The 17,766-nt window shown below is 32.2% G+C and overlaps 1 protein-coding gene across 1 annotated transcript in view; it reads left to right on the top strand.

The window, feature by feature from the left end:
• Positions 1-14,397, top strand: part of LOC107457390 (very low-density lipoprotein receptor) — a 151,402-nt gene extending 137,005 nt beyond the window's left edge. The window contains exons 8-13 of the mRNA XM_043044922.2: positions 856-1,008; positions 2,657-2,773; positions 2,919-3,032; positions 5,025-5,150; positions 10,226-10,348; positions 12,483-14,397. Of these exons, the coding sequence (XP_042900856.1) occupies positions 856-1,008; positions 2,657-2,773; positions 2,919-3,032; positions 5,025-5,150; positions 10,226-10,348; positions 12,483-12,502 (653 nt within the window). The 3' untranslated portion in view covers positions 12,503-14,397. The remainder of the gene's footprint in view (positions 1-855; positions 1,009-2,656; positions 2,774-2,918; positions 3,033-5,024; positions 5,151-10,225; positions 10,349-12,482) is intronic.
• The last annotated feature ends 3,369 nt before the right edge of the window (positions 14,398-17,766 follow it).

The following is a 17,766-nucleotide window of genomic DNA, read 5'->3' as shown; positions in this document are numbered from 1 at the left end:
TACAATTCAAGAAAAGATTTCAACTAGGCATTTAAAAATATCGATATTTAAATCCTGGGAAATTAGTACTCCTTCCTCAATGGTCAGAACATCACACAACCATGATTAAGCACCCAGTCCCACTTTCCAGGGTTCTATCTTAAAAATGTCATGGTTACTGTTTTGGAACATGTAATTGCATGTGCACTGCATTGTAATGTACGCGCAAAGAAATCTCTTTCCGTTTTCTGACGCGTTGTGACTACCTGACAGAGCATTTCCATCGTATTGGCAGAGCCTTTACCAACCCTGACTGTATTCAAATATTATTTTTAAAAATAGAATGCTATCAATATATTTCAGGGCGTCGAATTCCCACACGACACCAGCTCTCCATTGGCGATCAAGTATTTAAGACTGGCTAATAAGTTTAAAATGTTGAGAGGTAACAAGATTTGATGTTTAATTTAAGCTATGTATGTTTAGATTATCGTGCCTCAATCAAGCTGCGCATGGAAGAGTTTTGGAAATCAGCGGCATTTTTCTTCTATTTAAAACAACAGGTGCTGAAATTTTCTCTCAAAAAGTCATTCTGAAAATAAAAACTTTGTTTTGATTTGATGTTATTATTATCGCAATAATTATGTTACTATATTTTAGTTTCTACATTTTTTTTATCTTACGGTCACTAAACTTCTTACTACATCAGTTAACATTTTAAAAATTGTTCATATCTTTCATAAACGTAAAATAGTCGCGAACAAAACTTTTTGCCAGGCCAGTATCCTCAGAACTGAAATGTTATGCCCTGATATAACTAATCATATTTTCAACAATGTAATAGAATTATTATTTTTTTTTTAATTTTTGAAACAGTTCAAGCTACAAAAGCACCTCAAAAACCTGTATCACTTGGGAAGCCTTGTCTAACATCAAGCCAGTGTCAAGAAAGAGATCCCTACACTGAATGTATTAATGGAAAGTGTGAATGTATTCAGCGCACTCCTGAATGCAGTTCAACTAACACTCGTAAGTATCAGGGACAAAAGTTAAAACTTAATCCCTGCAGTTATTTTACTCGTATGATTATGTGCAGTCAGCAAAAGAAAAAAACAGATCACCATTATTATAACTTTTGAATGGTTGGTCGGATTTTCATTCTGTAAAGTGCTTTGCCAATGTCTCAACAAAAAAAAATCTCTTAAAGTGTGTAACAGTAGCGAAATAAGCTTATTTCGACCAAAAAACTAACTTTTACTGAAGAAACATACCTTTTTTTACATCATATTTGGACTTATCACCCCCAGGATCGGGACGGGGCTGACAAAGTTTCGAAAAGATGGTTTCAATAGTTTAACAGTTCAAAAATTTATTACTCTAATACTATTTTAATGTGTCATGCTTCCCTTCAAGGGCGCCGGCAGCGGGGTGCAAGAGGGTGCTTTATACCCTCTTTGGTATAATGTCCCCCCCCCCTGTTTTTTTTTTAACAATTAGAGATACAGAAAAACAATTTTGCTATAAAATTTTTTTATTAAAAATCCTTTTATTCAAAAGCAAATAATTAAGTAATTATTGATGCATAACAATTAAAAACTTGTTTAATCAAACAAGAATTGTTATCGTCTTGTTTGCTGTTGAAATCTGTTTATAACTTTTTCAATGAATTCTGAGTCATCTTTGATTCTTTTCTCATGCACACTGAGCATGCCACAAACTTGGCAGATACATAAAGCTATATTTTAAATTTCATTTAATAAAATATAAATAATATATTTTCTATTAGTTATTTTGTTTAACAAAGGCGTATTGCACAAACTGACTTCTCACAACTGTGAAACTTCATCAACACAATAAATACCAATGTTAAGCATGCACAAACACGTTAGCATACGAAACTACTGTTTGTAGTTATTTGTGTTTCAATGCCGGCGCCATCAATACAGTTTCTCGTGGCAAAATTTGCAAGTACAAGAAATTCGTACTTTTTTTCAATCTTGTTAACAATGAAGAAATGTATCTTGAAAAAAAATTAAGGGATGAAAATATATGTATTAACAAAACAAAATGTAATATAAAAATATTTAAAAAAAAAATTTTTTTGCGGTGGGGGCGGGGTTGTTTGTTAGAGGGTTGCACCCCCTTTTATATTATTCTGCCGGCGCCCTTGCTTCCCTTCATAGATTTTCAATAATTGGTTGAACCACAATAATTCTTTCACAAAAAGTTATAAGCTATACGTAAATCTGTTTTTACCAATGCGATTTTTATTTTTACCAATGCCATTTACATTCCATTTCAATGCCAAATGTTTTGTCTTTATAAGTTAGAACAGTTAGAATTTTCAGAAAATTGGTTTCGGATGTTATTTTTGCTTGTTAAATCGAATGCAAAAAAGTCCCGTCAGAAAAAGTGTGTTTTTTGTTTGTTTTGTTAAAATAAGCATATTTATCCACAGTTATAGTTAACTGTTATATATAATTTAAAATATTTCTTTGAGACACTACCGGAACACTTTCGAAAAATGTGAAAATCCATCCGACCGTTCAAAAGTCTTAAGGATGATTGGTTTTTTATTTCTGCTAACTGTATTTACAAAAGCGAAATATGATTTTACGAAACATCTTTATTTTGAAACTTAACATCTTAAAAGTATCCTATAATTTCACACTTCCAGAGTGCCTAAATGATACCTTTCAATGCACAAATGGGCAATGCATTTCCTGGTATTTCGTCTGCGATGGAGAACAAAATTGCGTGGATGGTACCGATGAAGAAAACTGCATTCCATTCAGTAAGTTGTTTTCATTTAAATTTTCATTGTTAAAAAAATAACAAATATTCACAACTAAGAATACAACTGAAATATTATTCCCAGTTTATTTAGTTTCGTCACAGACAGAAAAATTCTAACGCTGCTTTTTAAACTTTAACCTTAGATTGTCCTGCAGAGTCATTTATGTGCAATGACGGAACTTGCCTGTCAAGGTCAGCTGTGTGCAATGGACGATGGGAATGTCCTGATGGAAGCGACGAAGCTCGATGTTATACAGGTATTTAACTGATAAAACTGTTTTGATTTTTAAAAAAAACCGGGTTCATTGAGTAGAAATCGTTGAAAACCTGATCAAAAATAAACCTTATTAGTTTCACCTGCTTCAACTCGAATGAACGCGTTAGTTGGAAAAGTTAGTTTTTTTGGAAAAACTCCTTCCAACTTCCGCACTTCTTTTAATTAACTGAAACATTGGTTTCATTAAACAATATTGAAATTCGTCTGCGTTTTTCCTGTTTATAAAGTTCATTTAACTGGAAAAAACTAAGAGAAGATGACGTCATTTGAAGGTATTTTGCCTCAAATCATGCATTAGTAGATTGCCAATAGCAGCAAGAGTGAATAGAGAAAAAAACACATTCATTCCATAAACAACCAGAAAAAGCAAATATATGATAAGTAAAGGTTTTCTGTTCTAGTTTAACCTCATATGTTAAACTTATGTCTCTAAATGATGACGTATTCCATCACAATGTTAACCAATTGATACACAAACGTTAACAAGTGAAAACTGGGTTCAGTCGCGTAAAAACAATAAAGCTGTATAGTATCACGTGATAATTAAGATTTTACATCGAACCTTATAGGGCGTCTAATAATTTGGTCAGATATATTACAAGATCTTAGGTTGAACCACGTTTCTGTCCAAAATGAATCATGTATTGTGCAATCTAGTACAGGATAAATTAATTTAAAACTCTTAGTTTTTCCAAGCAACTGCGTCATCTGTTGGCGAAATTTGTAACTAATTCTGAAACTAGGAGAGAATAAACCGGTTTCCTAAGCAGAACGCAGCAAATAATTTTTTCCTAATTCGTTACATTTTTACTTAATTAAAATATTCATTAAATCATTACTTCAGCTGAGTTAGTTTTTAACTTAGCAACTGAGTTTTTCATACTTAATATTATAAATTTAATTTTATTAAACTTAGAGATTGAATGAAGATGAAAATATTATTCATTAAAATTAAATATACAGTCTACTTTCCTTAAAACGACTTTTATTATAGCAACTTATTCGTTACTGGTGAGCAAAATTGGCTACATGTGACGTAGAGCAATCGCAAAATCTGTAATCGCAAAATGAAAATGAGTTACAAATTGCTGATGAAAATGAAGATACCTAGTGAAGATACAGAAGATACCTAGAGAAATAGATGTTACCTCGAAAACATAAAAACTGTTGTGCTGTTATTTTTTTTAAAATTCTATCGAATGGCTCCAAACTCACACCACCCACTGAAGCCAGTGCTAACTGCAGAGATTGGGCTAAATTTGATGCCATTCAGAGATATTTCACTGTTTCTATTGGCTATCGAAATGGCTACAGGTGGCGTAGAGCAGAACTCTCTACCCATGGCAACACTTAGCATGCTTTTACCATTAGCGTGTGGAGAGTCATGAAAGAAGGAAGTACGTTAGTTTATGTCTTGATTTTCAAGCAAATTAAAAACTTTTAAGTTAGAAAACTATACGGAATTGAAAACTACATTGAACATAGTTCTAAAAGAAAACATCGTAGCAATTTTAAAAAAATATTTTTGACAAGTATAGGCGAAAAATATTAAGAAACCGGTTTTCTCCCCAGATGGCGCATTCGAGCATTGCAATAGCAATAAACAACTGCAATATTTTTAGTACATAAAGTAATATTTACTATTCCATAGACGCAATGCTATTTTATTACCCACCAAAACTTCTGAACTAAACCATTCATTTCAATACAGCAACATTTCATCGTTAAACGTGTTTCGTTATAAACAATTATTTTGTCAGTTTTCCAATATTTTTCAAAGTATGTATTATAATTATTCCTGTGTTTTTTTTTTATTTTTTATTATTAACATTAATATTCCTGTATTTTTTTTATTCCGTATTTAGTTATAATATTAAATTTACATTATTTTGTTTACACTCGCGATATAACAAATGTTTCAGCTTGGACTGCAGAGATCGTTATACATTGATATTTAAAATTAATTTTTCAGGAATTCCTTGTGATAAAAACTCTTTCCGATGTAAAAATGGTCAATGTTTACCTGCTTACGCTTTTTGCAACGCTGTCATTGATTGTTATGATGGATCAGATGAAAGTTTTGAATCCTGTGAGCGAGGTAAGTTTTGAAAACGAACTCTTTCTGTACTGAGTATAAACATTCTTTTTCTTTTACATCACGTTAGGTGGCCATTCACACTGCATGCGAAAAATTCGCATATGATTGAGAACCTCACTGGATAATTTTTCGCAGTTGATATACTTCAATCAGGTTTGCCGTCGTACGTGAATTCTTTCATGCAGTTAGGTATATAAATGTAACATAAATTTTTGTGTCTGCTTGGTAATTTCGCAGAAATATTTGACAGCTTGGAGTATAAAAATGCTCCCAATAATTCCTCAATGTTTAAATATTTAACAGTACTGGTATGATAGACCATTATAATTGTCTTAAGTAACATGAATCGGCTGTTAAAGTACAAAGCATTGATATTCCTAAGATAAAAATCTTCGTAATATCATGGTTCGAAAATAATAAAGAATATTTTCAAAATAATTTCTGTTGTAGTCATAAACTAAAAATAGAAGAAAAACAGCTTTGGAACAATCGCCGCTGTTATTTAGAAATTAAAAATTGTCTTCGGAACAGTTACTGCTATAGGTCAGAAAATAGCGAGAGAACAGTTTCAGATTTATCAGAAAATATTTGAATAAATCGAAGCAGTTTTACTATGAAAACCAATGAAAAGCATTAAAAAAATTAATTCAATTTGTAAAAAGAAGAAAAAAAGCAACAGCTTTAAAAGAGTTGAAACCATCGGTCCAAATATGAAGGTAGAAAATCATCGAAATTGTTGAAGCAGTTTCACAATGAAAACCAATAGAAAGCCTTAAAGAAATTAATTCAGTTTGTGAAAAGAAGAAAAAAAGCAACAGATTTAAAAGAGTTGAAACTATCGGTCCAAATATGAAGGCAGAAAATCATCGAAATTGTTGAAGCAGTTTCACTATGAAAACCAATAGAAAACCTTAAAGAAATTAATTCAGTTTGTAAAAAGAAGAAAAAAAGCAACAGATTTAAAAGAGTTGAAACTATCGGTCCAAATATGAAGGCAGAAAATCATCGAAATTGTTGAAGCAGTTTCACTATGAAAACCGATAGAAAACCTTAAAGAAATTAATTCAGTTCGTAAAAAGAAGAAAAAAAGCAAGAGATTTAAAAGAATTGAAACCATCGGTAAAAATATGAAGGTAGAAAATCATCGATGTTGTTAAAGTGCAGTTTCACTATGAAAACCATTAAAAAAATAAATTCAGGTTGTGAAAAAAGAAGAAAAAAACAACAGCTTTAAGAGAGTTGAAACCATCGGTCAAAATATGAAGATCGAAATTGTTGATGCTCTTGTCTGAGAAATAAGTAAGTAATGGCTTTGGGCGACTTACGACCTTGCATTACTATTTATCAGTAAATACCAATGAAACAATTGAGGTCATTAATTAGAAATCGAACAGCTTTTACTATTGCTCACAAAATAGCGACACTAAAAAACACGTGATGTCTGATATTACCAATATAATAAAGCATAATTTTTTCCTATTCAGTTAATTATTTAAAAAAGAATTGGTGCAAAACTAACAAAACTTGGACGTAAATAAATTATCTAAAGTTTATGAAATAATTAAACTAAATTTAAATATTGTCATTTACCATTTGAAATATACTTTAGGCACTTAATTTTATTGGTTTAAACGCGTCAATTCATACTTTTTGTATTCAAGAATTGCTGATTTATTATTCATATTACAAATTTTTTTGTGTTATTTTCTTAAGAGACAATAGAACTTTTGTTTTCACGTAATAAAGTTATTAGTATTCTCAACTCAACGAACATAAATAACGATTTCTCCTGAATGCAAATTACTTGACAAAAATAAAGCCAATAACAAAATGCAAAAGGGCAAGTATTCAATTGAACTTGCATCCGAGGAGGTTTAGTTTATCAGAAGACTAAAGGTTAGCTTGAAGAAGAAAATCCGCTTTGTTAGTCCACTTGCAAAACACTGTAATTACTTGTTTAGAAACACAAATATAGACCATCTATGATTATCTAATTAAACGTAGGCTTTAAAAATAATCTGTAAGAAATCTGGAAATAATTTCTCTTAAAATTGGCACTGTTTGCAAATTACTGCGGTAAAATACTTTCAATGCTCAAAGTGTGCCCTCATTCAAGGTCAATTGAAAAATAAATAATTAACCGATTTTTTACAAATAATCAACACAACACAAATCCATGCAGGTGAAAAAGCAAACAGCATGAGGATAAGAATGCATAAATAAAGGCATGTCAAGAGTCAGTATAAGTCAACCAATCAGGAGATCTTGAAGTTTCTCTTTGAAATACGAAACCTGAATGAATATGGAGCTACCCAAATTGAAATTTTTGATGGTTTTCCATTGATGGACCAACATAATCCTGATGGTAAACATCAATAATTCCACCATAAACCATTATATTTTTTGATATGAACCAACATAAGTAACCATCACCCCAATGTAGGAATTGGGTATACTATAGCCTACGTCACAGGTTGTGTTATTCCTACTAAATTTAACCCATGAACGGCATTTTCTGCGAGCCTAACTTCAAGCCACAAATAAACAAACGAAGTGTTTGATCGTTTAAATAGCTGCTCGCCAGATTTTATTGCATTATAAAGAAAAGTAATTGATATTCGATTTTTGATAAATAATTGATTTATGTGGATAGTGGCATAGAATTTAGCATTGTGCCATGGTAAATGTTATTCCTACTAAGTGGAAGTAGTTGTGTTTTTTTATATTATACCTCATTCGGATTGATTTATGATGGTCCAACATAAGAATAGCAACTTGTTTTGATGGTCTGTTCATTTTGAACCATCAGAAATTTCCATCATAGTCAACAAAAAAAACATTAACAAAAATGGTTTTGATGGTATATTCCTGCTAAAATAACAAAACGTTCCATTAAACCATCATGGAAATGTTCGGTTGGAACCATCACGAATCAGCAGGGATTGTTGGTTCATGAGAATCATACTTCTCTAGATGGTAAACCATCATAGTATTAAAGAAGCATTTTCCAACATGGAATGATAGAAGTTTGTTGGCATATCAAATACCATGAACGCATCATGCAAAATATTGGATGATGGTGACCAACAACTGATGTTGGACCATTATGAATCACATTGAAACCAACAAAAACCATCAAAATTTTTTTGATGGGACCATCAAGAATTTTGACTTGGGTATGAATAATGAAATTCCCCTTTTTAAGGGGAATGGGGGTGATTTGTGGGGGGGAATTGAATCTTCTCTAAATATGCAAGTGAGGCATTGTTTCCGATATATATTATTTAAGCCTTAATCGACTGAGAGTATACACAAGTAAATAGAACAAAGAGTTTAAAAGTTTTAATGTATAAAAAGTAATACTTTTAAATCGTACTTATGTACGTACTTTCCAGTGCTATTCAGGAACTATCTGAACATGTAAGGTATGTTTCTAATGCAACTCTTTATGCTAAATTTAATGAGATTGATTTCAAAAAGATCGGAGTAATAGTTTAGAATATATAAACGTCCTACGTACAAAAAGTACAATTTTGTGCTTTTTTTGTAAAATTTTGTACCATTTTAAGTATCTGATATCGCTGATTAAACAAGTGTGACATTGTATTCGATGTAGTTTTTTACGCTAAATTAAATAGAACTGATAATTTTTGTATACAAGCAGTTTCTTAACAGTTTTTCATAGTTTAATCCAGTGTTTCCCAAACTTATGACTTTTGTGTACCCTTTCTAAATTTTTCATAACACTGTGTACCACTAATAAAAAAATGAATGTATTTTTTTCTACAGAAAAAATTACACAAAAGTTAAAAATCACAACTGGCTGTTGATCCCACTAATTATTAACTGTTAACTCTGCAAAAAATAGCTAATAGAAAAATACGTAATCGTAAATTTTCATGGCTAGCTTTGTTTTTAAATAAAAGTTTTTGAAATTTTCGCTTGTTGCAAGATATTTCGCATAAGAACAAGTACCCCTGCAAAACTGTTCCCGTACCCCTGGGAGTACGCGTACCACACTTTGGGAAACACAGGTTTAATCAAAAAATAAACACGAATCTAGAGGAGTGATAGTTCAAAAGTTAAAATGAGTTTTTTGAATTAAAAAAAATGCTATTTTGAATTGTGCTTATTCTGAATAAAGCCCTTATAACTGCAAAACTATTAATCCCATTAACTCAAATTTTATCTCATTCATTTCAGTACAAAAATTTCATCGGAAAATGTACCTCACATGTTAAGATTAGCTGCTCGATAGCTAAGTCTTGTCAAAAGTAGTACTTTTTATGTATATAAAGCTTGAAACTACTCGTTCTACTGACTTGTGTGTAGTCTCATTCGATACAAGTTTTAAAAAAATATATAGAAACAATGCCTCACTTGTTTAGATAGTTATACCAAGTAATAGCTTATACCAAGTAATAAATAGGTCAAAGCTCAAATTTGTACTTTTTGTACACAAAAGCCTTACAACTTCTAAACTATTAATCCAATCATCTCGTGTAAGATCCCCACGGAATATGTATGATTCTGGTCCCCTTCTTTATCCAGAAAATCGGCCATTTAATTGCCATATATTCCACAATCGACCAGAACCCAACACAAAACAACTTCTTTGTGAAGATTTTTCAAAATACTTATAATAGTTTTCCAATCCTTAGTTCTTTGCAAGTCCGTGATTTTCGGAGAGATAATAGTCTGAATTGCAGACTTCGAGTCTGACAGAATATCGGCAATTGTCGAAGCTCTCGCACTAAGAAATTAGTTTTTACATGAGATGCCAACCTTATGGCCTCTACTTCTCTATTAAATGGTATGGCCAGAAACTAAATAGAATGCGAACAAGGCAGAGAAAATACCAGCTCCCAAATGTCCTTCTTTTGCGAATGGCGTTATTCATCCGTACAAATATGCAACCATTCCTGTTTTGGATTTTGTCATTATAGTCTTTCTTGTAAATGAAGTTTCAAAAAAAAAAAAAAGAAGGAAAAAAGAAATTTAAATACTTATTCATTATTATTAACATTGAGCGATACATATACTAATATGGTTGATTAAATTTCTAATATTAACAGGTGAGAACTGCCCAAGTAACAGTTTCCAATGCAACAACAGTAGGTGTAGATCAACAGCTATTTTATGCAGTGGCTTGGATGGATGCGGGGACAACAGCGATGAAGACAGATGCGAAGTTTGCCGTGAGTAATTTTACTTTTTTAATTTACTAAATTATCATTTTTATTTTATGTTTAATATAATTTAAATTTTAAGCAATTCACTTCTAAAATAAATTATTGAGCCGCGATGGCTCAGGGGATAGAGCGTTCGCCTTCCAATGCGGCAAACCGGGTTCAAATCCCAGTCGATACGAATTCCGCAACCGGCTTGTACCGACCACAATGCTGACGTGAAATATCCTCTGGTAGACGGATCATGGGTTAGAGTCCCCTTGTCGTCTGGCTAACCGTGGGAGGTTTTAGTGGTCATCCTCTCCGTGTAGCGCAAATACGGGTTAGCTCCATCAAAAAGTCCTCCCGCGAAGGCCAATTTCTCCCAATACTCGATCCAGGAGTTCCCTTGTCTTTTGGATTGGGTTCAAAATTACAAGCCTACGGAGTTGAAAACATTGGTAGTCGTAAGCCCATAAAAATTTGGTTCAACGACGGTTATAAAATAAAATAAATTATTGTTATAATAATAATAATAATAAAATTTAAAATACTTATACATTTAAAACACTTATACACTTAAACATATCTACAAGGCGCTTCATAATGATCATCTTGACTATAAATACGTTTTTGAATTTTAATAAAAAAAAAATTTTAAAAAAACTATGGACATTAGGGATGAAAAATTAAGAATGTTTTCAAATTCTGACCAATAACTTTGAGGTTAGAAAGAACAAAGGAGGTATTAAAATCATCTAAATCCCATTCATATTAAGATAAAGCTTAAAAGCGGTTCCCAGCAAAAGGTGAACTTATCACAGTGTACAGTTTATTTTAACACCTCTTTTTTTAAAAGGATTTTAAGAATATATATTAAAGGTAGTTATTACTGAACACGTTGTATATTAATCCCACGTTTCAATATTTTGACGTATTAGCTGCTATGTTAATCAACAAGTACCGATACTTCTCTCCCATTGAATCTGTGTCAGATCGTGTGGGTTAATCATCTGTACAGTACAGTTTACATTACAAAATAATTACGTTCATTCGAAATACATATATAATTTCCTCATTAAATGCTCTAACGAAAGATAAAATTTTTCTTTAAAAATTGCATTTTAATTCAACAAAAAAATCTGATCAATAAAAAAAAAATTCAAATTTTTTAAATTAAATTGAATAAAATGAAAAATAGATTATAGATTAGACTACTTCATAATCAAATGTTATTGTTAGATCGAAAATATAAATTTCTGCATTTTGTTTGGTAAAAATGGGATTTTCTGAACTCGCACAGAAATCATGAAAATAAGTAATATCAGAACAATAACGAACTTGTCGTTACTCCTCAGAGGTCAACTTCAGAACTCTTGGAATGCAAATTTTTTATTACAGATCAACAAAGTGCCCAGATTTAGCCTATAGGTGTTTGCAATATGTTTTACAGATTGCTCTGTAATCGCAAAATGAAAATGAGTTACAAATTGTTGATGAAAATGAAGATACCGAAGATACCTAGAGAAATAAATGTTAGCTCGAAAACATAAAAACTGTTGTGTTATTTTTAAAAAATTCTATCGAATGGCTCCAAACTCACACCACCCACTGATGCCAGTGCTAACTCCAGAGATTGGGCTCAGTTTGATGCCATATTTCACTGTTTCTATTGGCTATCGACATGTGACGTAGAGCAGAACTCTCTACCTATGGCAACACTTCACATGCTTTCACCATTAGCGTGAGGAGAGTCATAGAAGAAGGAAGTACGTTAGTTTATGTCTTGATTTTTCAAACAGATTAAAATCTTTTAAGTTAAGAAACTGTATGGAACTGAAAACTACATTATACATCCTTCTAAAAGAAAGCGTCGTGGAAATTTTAAAAAATATTTTTAACAATTAAATACGAAAAATATTAAAGGAAAAATATCGTAGTACATTCCTATACAACTGAAAAGAGGAAGAGAGGGAAGGAACCGGTTTTCCCTTCAGATGACGTATTCGAGCGTTGCGATAGCGAATACTTTTCAAATACCTTGTGTAAAAATAATTTTTAAAAATTCCAGTGTCATTCTTCTTTAATAAATTTTTTTATAAACTTAAATTTAGATATATTGCAAGAATAAATTCCTGATATCTAATGACTCGTCTATTTCCAGGTTGCCCAAAACCGGAATGAACAGTTGCCAACGCCTCAACTTAACTCGTCTTTCCAGTGTCACCAGTGTGTGCATTATTTATTAAACGTCAACCGAGAGGGCACAACTTGCCCCGAACTGTTACTATGAACATTCTATTTATTTTGTTTCACAAAAAAAGTAATAATTGAGATTTTTACTTCTCATCTCATTGACTTCATCTACATTTCGAACGAGGAGCTCAAATCCATCATTTCATGCCACTTCTTCAAAAGACTTCCTAGCAAAGTATCAAGCTCTGCGCCATCATATTCACTTTGAAGGGTTTTGGGGGGTTACAAAATTCAAATTCAGTGACATGCCCCTTCTTTGGATATCGCTTTCTTTTGTCTCACTTCAAAAGCCATTATTGTAAGGTTCCTACGCAATAGCATCGCTCTTTTCCATCAAGGACAGTGGTTAAATCAAATCTTGTAGGATAAACAAATTAATTAGGCTTGCCAATGCGAAATATACGAATTAAATTAATGTAACCAGGGGCTAGGTTTAACATCAAAGATTATGGGATCAGCAGCGAAGGCCACAACACAAATCCGTTCAACTAGGGATGGAAAACTGTTAAAAGTTAATCACAGATGGCGCCAGCGGTTAAAATCCCTAGTAATACTTTCGGGTTACAACTCTCGATTAAATTTAACGCTCAAGCATTTATAAAAATAAAAAAACGCCATTCAAAATAGCTATTGTACTTGTACCGTTTACAATATAACTTGTACTATATTTACCACTCAATTTAAAATCTATTTAAATTTAGCTGAAGACATAAAAACGGAAGATAACTAAACATGGCAACAATTAATTAATGATTATTTTTTTAATACGTTCACGCCGGGGTGACCCACCGGTGGGTCACGCTAGATTTTCTCATCTTGGCAGAGTACCGGAGTAAAAACTGGTAACAAATAAATTTCATTTTTTATTTTTTTTCCGGAAATAATAAAAATCCATAACCACCAATTGTTTTTAATGGATGCAATTTTCATATTGAATTGCTTCTTCGCCGTGATAAATTTCCTTACAGTGAATTGTTATTGTTGAGAATAGATTAACTCCTCCCGAATATTATCTAATATTGAAATAGTTCTTCTACTAGTATTTTCACTTTTCCCGGCATGAACGTGTTAATTTGATTTATTGTTCAAGACCTTTTAGAATTTATGCAGCGCAGAAAAATCTTATGAATAGTAAAATTTTGCACAAATTCATATTTCAACAAAAAAAAAAATCAATTACAGAACTTTCTAAAATACCTCTATCTAAATATTTCTTTCCAGTTTCAGAATGTCTTTATTTTATTACACTTAGTCCCTATCCATAAATTCGGTACATAAAAACCATACTAATTTACAAACTTGCTGCTAGCCTATTAAGTGTTAAATCGAACCTCATTTCCGTTGAAGTCGTTGTCTTTGGTTTAACGGAAATAAGATTCGGTTTTAATTTTAAAAAATAACTTTTTAACTTAACACTACGATATGGTTGCAGCAAATATGATTGTATTAAGGTTCAACAATTTCTAACAGTGTAGAGTAAAAATTACACTTACTGTCTTTACTCTAAAAGGAAGAATTTATTCTCTTAGACGAAAACTGACAGTCTATTCTCCTCATATTCCTTACTATAAGGAGATTAGATTTCTAAATATTATTTCATTTCACTGGTCACTAAAGTAATAGTTTTAGATAATCAGTGTGTCAAGATGAGTAAATTGAAGTTATAACTAAGCATGTGTTTTGTTGTGCAGTCTAAACATCAAGTGTAGTGTAAACCAAAGATTAACCATTTTCTACTCACAATGTTTAAAAACGGATCACCTAAATTGTAGTATAGGCAAACAAATATTGAATAACAAAATAAAATTTAAAAAAATAATAAATAACGAGTTTTACAGCTGAAATAAAATTCAAGCCTAGTTACATACTCTACTCGGATTCTAACTCTTGCTAATTACATTAAAACTAATCAATAAAAAGTGAAAGAATCACGCCTTTTGATTTTCATAGTTATAGTACCATAATCAAAAAATGTTTAAATCTAGCCCTGTAGTAGCACCTACTAAAGCTTAGTTTGTGAAGTAGATAATGAATTCGTAATTTTTGCATTGGAAAATATTACATTGTTCTGTTGGAAGAAAACACATCATCAGTGTGCTTAAGAAGATAAAATTTTTAGGCGTATTGGTAACTGACAATCAAATCCAATAAAACATTGTAAAGTTTGCATTTTCAATTGAAATAAATTTTTTGATGTGGAGTCTACTTACTGTGTTTTTCTCTTCATTTGATTTAATATGGAATTTTAAGTTCTTATAAAAGCAACTTCGACACTACTACAACAAGTCGACTACTTGCTACAACAAGTCGGTTGTCTAAACGGAACTTGCAGCTAAATCCTAGAATACGTTACACAGTGGATTTGGCGATATTTGGGAAGATATCTTTATGTTTTTATTATTATCAGATTACGATTTTCTGTGTTTTTGCCTACGCCCAATTTTTGGAAACAATCGTACAAACGTCATTTCGGCCTTAGCAACAATTCGGCGACCTACAAGTGCAACGCGTCATTTTTGGCGAAATTTTTCAAAATAACGCCAAGCGTGTAACGTATACTAGGATTTTACCTAACTTGCAAAGTTCTTAGGAATCTTACTCACAGGCAATCCAAATTATACCTGGCTTTTCGATTTTCCAGGGTTAAAATGGATTGCATTGAAAGACAATTTATACAGAACAACTGCCAACTTTTACGTTTTTTTTTCCAACGATAGCAAAAGGTATCCTTTAATCAGGGGGCGAAATTTCCAATCACCAGCTCTCCATTGGCGATCAATTATTTATGTATCAGGAGTAAACTACTATTTTTAAAATGTTGATATTTAAATTCTATATGACAATAGACTCATGTACTTAAATGAGCCTGCACGTAGAAGTGTTTTCAAAGCAAGCGACGAAATTTTCTTTTATTTAGAACAAAAACTGTTCCCCACTTTTCACCTACAGAGCCATTACTTTTAAAAACTTTGAAGTTTTAAGTCAATCTTATTTCGATTTAACCCCTTAACGATCGGTTAATTTTCAAGAAAACTGTCATAAAAGTGCCTATTTTTTTGGTTTTTGTACTTGTATTACGTTTTTGATTACTGCTGCAACTAGTTTAAAATAAACTAACTATCTACAATTACCTTAAAAATATCCTGGTACTGCCATCAGGTGTGTAAAATGAGAAATAAAATGTTTTCCGGGCAAAAGAAATGAATTAGTTTTATTCTTATTGGCGCGTTACTACTGAAAACTCCAGCCCGTCAATATCACGGGAGCAAGAAATAGCGGGAGAAATCTCCCCCCGTCATTTTAACGAGATGGAAAAGGGAGGGGTTAATATTATTATTATTATTGTTGTAAAAAATATTTTTCAGTTCTTAAGTTTCCACATTCTTCCCTCGGCAAAACATCTGAGGCCCTCATTGGACTGATATTCATGAATCTTGCCTCAAAAATGATTCAAAAGGTCATTATTTTATATATATAATTGATAGTCTGGTTGGTAGGGTACTCGGCCCATGTCCAAGAGTTCGTGGGTTCTATCACAGACCGGCCGTGCAGTAAATGGTGACTGATGCGCGTTAAATCTGTCGAGCCGCAGAGTCCTCCATGTTTCCATAACAAATCAATACCTTTAGGGGTACTGATCCAGGAGTTTCCTTGTCTTCTGGATTGGTTCAAAATTACAAGGCTACGGAATCGAGCATTAGTAGTAGTAAACCCATGAAATTGGGTCGGCTGCTCAACGACAGATATAAAAATAAAATATTTTACAGCTAGCCGCGATGGCTCAGGGGATAGAGCGTTCGCCTTCCAATGAGGCGAACCGGGTTCGAATCCCGGGAGATACGAATTCCGCACCCGGCTTGCACCGACCACAGTGTTGACGTGAAATATCCTCAATGGTAGACGGATCATGGGTTAGAGTCCCCCTACCGTCATGCTGACCGTCGGAGGTTCTAGTGGTCTTCCTCTCCATGTAACGCAAATGCGGGTTAGCTCCATCAAAAAGTCCACCACGAAGGCAAATTTCTTCCAATACTCGATCCACGACTTCCCTTGTCTTCTGGATCGGATTCAAAATTACAAGGCTACGGAGTTGAACATTAGTAGTCGTAAACCCATGAAATTGGGTCGGCTGTTAAACGACGGTTATAAAATATATATATAATATATATTTTACAGCCACTTTACAAACATTATCGGCCCTATATAAAATTGTCAGATTCACCTAATATTTTATATTCATTATTTAGCCAATAAAGGCTCTATATTAGCCAATATAGGCCCTATATAGACCACATTCTAGGGCGAATATTAAAAAATCTAGGCAACCCAATATTGGTCTCGCGGTGCATGTTCTTATAGGACCCATATTGAGCCAATTTTGAGCCCAACTGGAGCCATGGTGAAATTGCTGCTAGGGTTCAATGATTTTAGTCATTAAAAAGTTTTCCATACTACATCTGAAAACATTTAAAAAATAAAAAATTGTTCATATTTTTTATGAATATAAAATAGTGACGAGCACAAATTTTAGTCTGGATATTCTTTTTAGGTATGAAATATCATATCCTACTTTAATGCAAGCTCTTCATTCAGTTATGCTACATAAAATAATTTTTTTGCAAGGATTCTAAAAATATATATGTATAATTAAGACAATCATTACAAAACACTCTGCATTAAAGACTTAAAAATTTTAGCTAGGATACTTCTAAACGCTGGAAAAAGCAAACAAATTTCTGTAGTATAAACAAACTTGGGTGCTTGTGTAAATTCTTGCTGATCAGAAAAATTTGCGCAAATTCTCTGCCAAATTAAAAACAAATCATTTCATAATATAACCAGTGCCTATTTAATAGGAATTAAAACAAAATTTAGTTTAAAATATATTGAAATTAATGTTTTAGAACAGACGATTAAAAAATTTGTGGCATAGTTATTTTGCAAAAACTTTTATTTACAAGAAGTTTGAGGTTTTACTAAAAATGATCAAAGGAATTTTACACAAATACCCAAATTTGTTATTTCATTAATATTAGAAAAATTATCCCACAAAAGATGCAAAACTTATTAATGTCATTTGTAAATCAGTCACATCTGCCACTTTCGACATATCTTTCCATGAGTACTTTTAATGGCCCCTATTAATTTCAAGTCTTTTTTTTTTTTTCTAAATTTGAAAAATATTCCCATCA

Source organism: Parasteatoda tepidariorum, chromosome 10 (assembly GCF_043381705.1).
Source record: "Parasteatoda tepidariorum isolate YZ-2023 chromosome 10, CAS_Ptep_4.0, whole genome shotgun sequence".
Lineage (NCBI taxonomy): Eukaryota > Metazoa > Arthropoda > Arachnida > Araneae > Theridiidae > Parasteatoda > Parasteatoda tepidariorum.
Note: the sequence above shows the minus strand (reverse complement) of the source record. Positions and strands in the feature narration are given on the sequence as shown.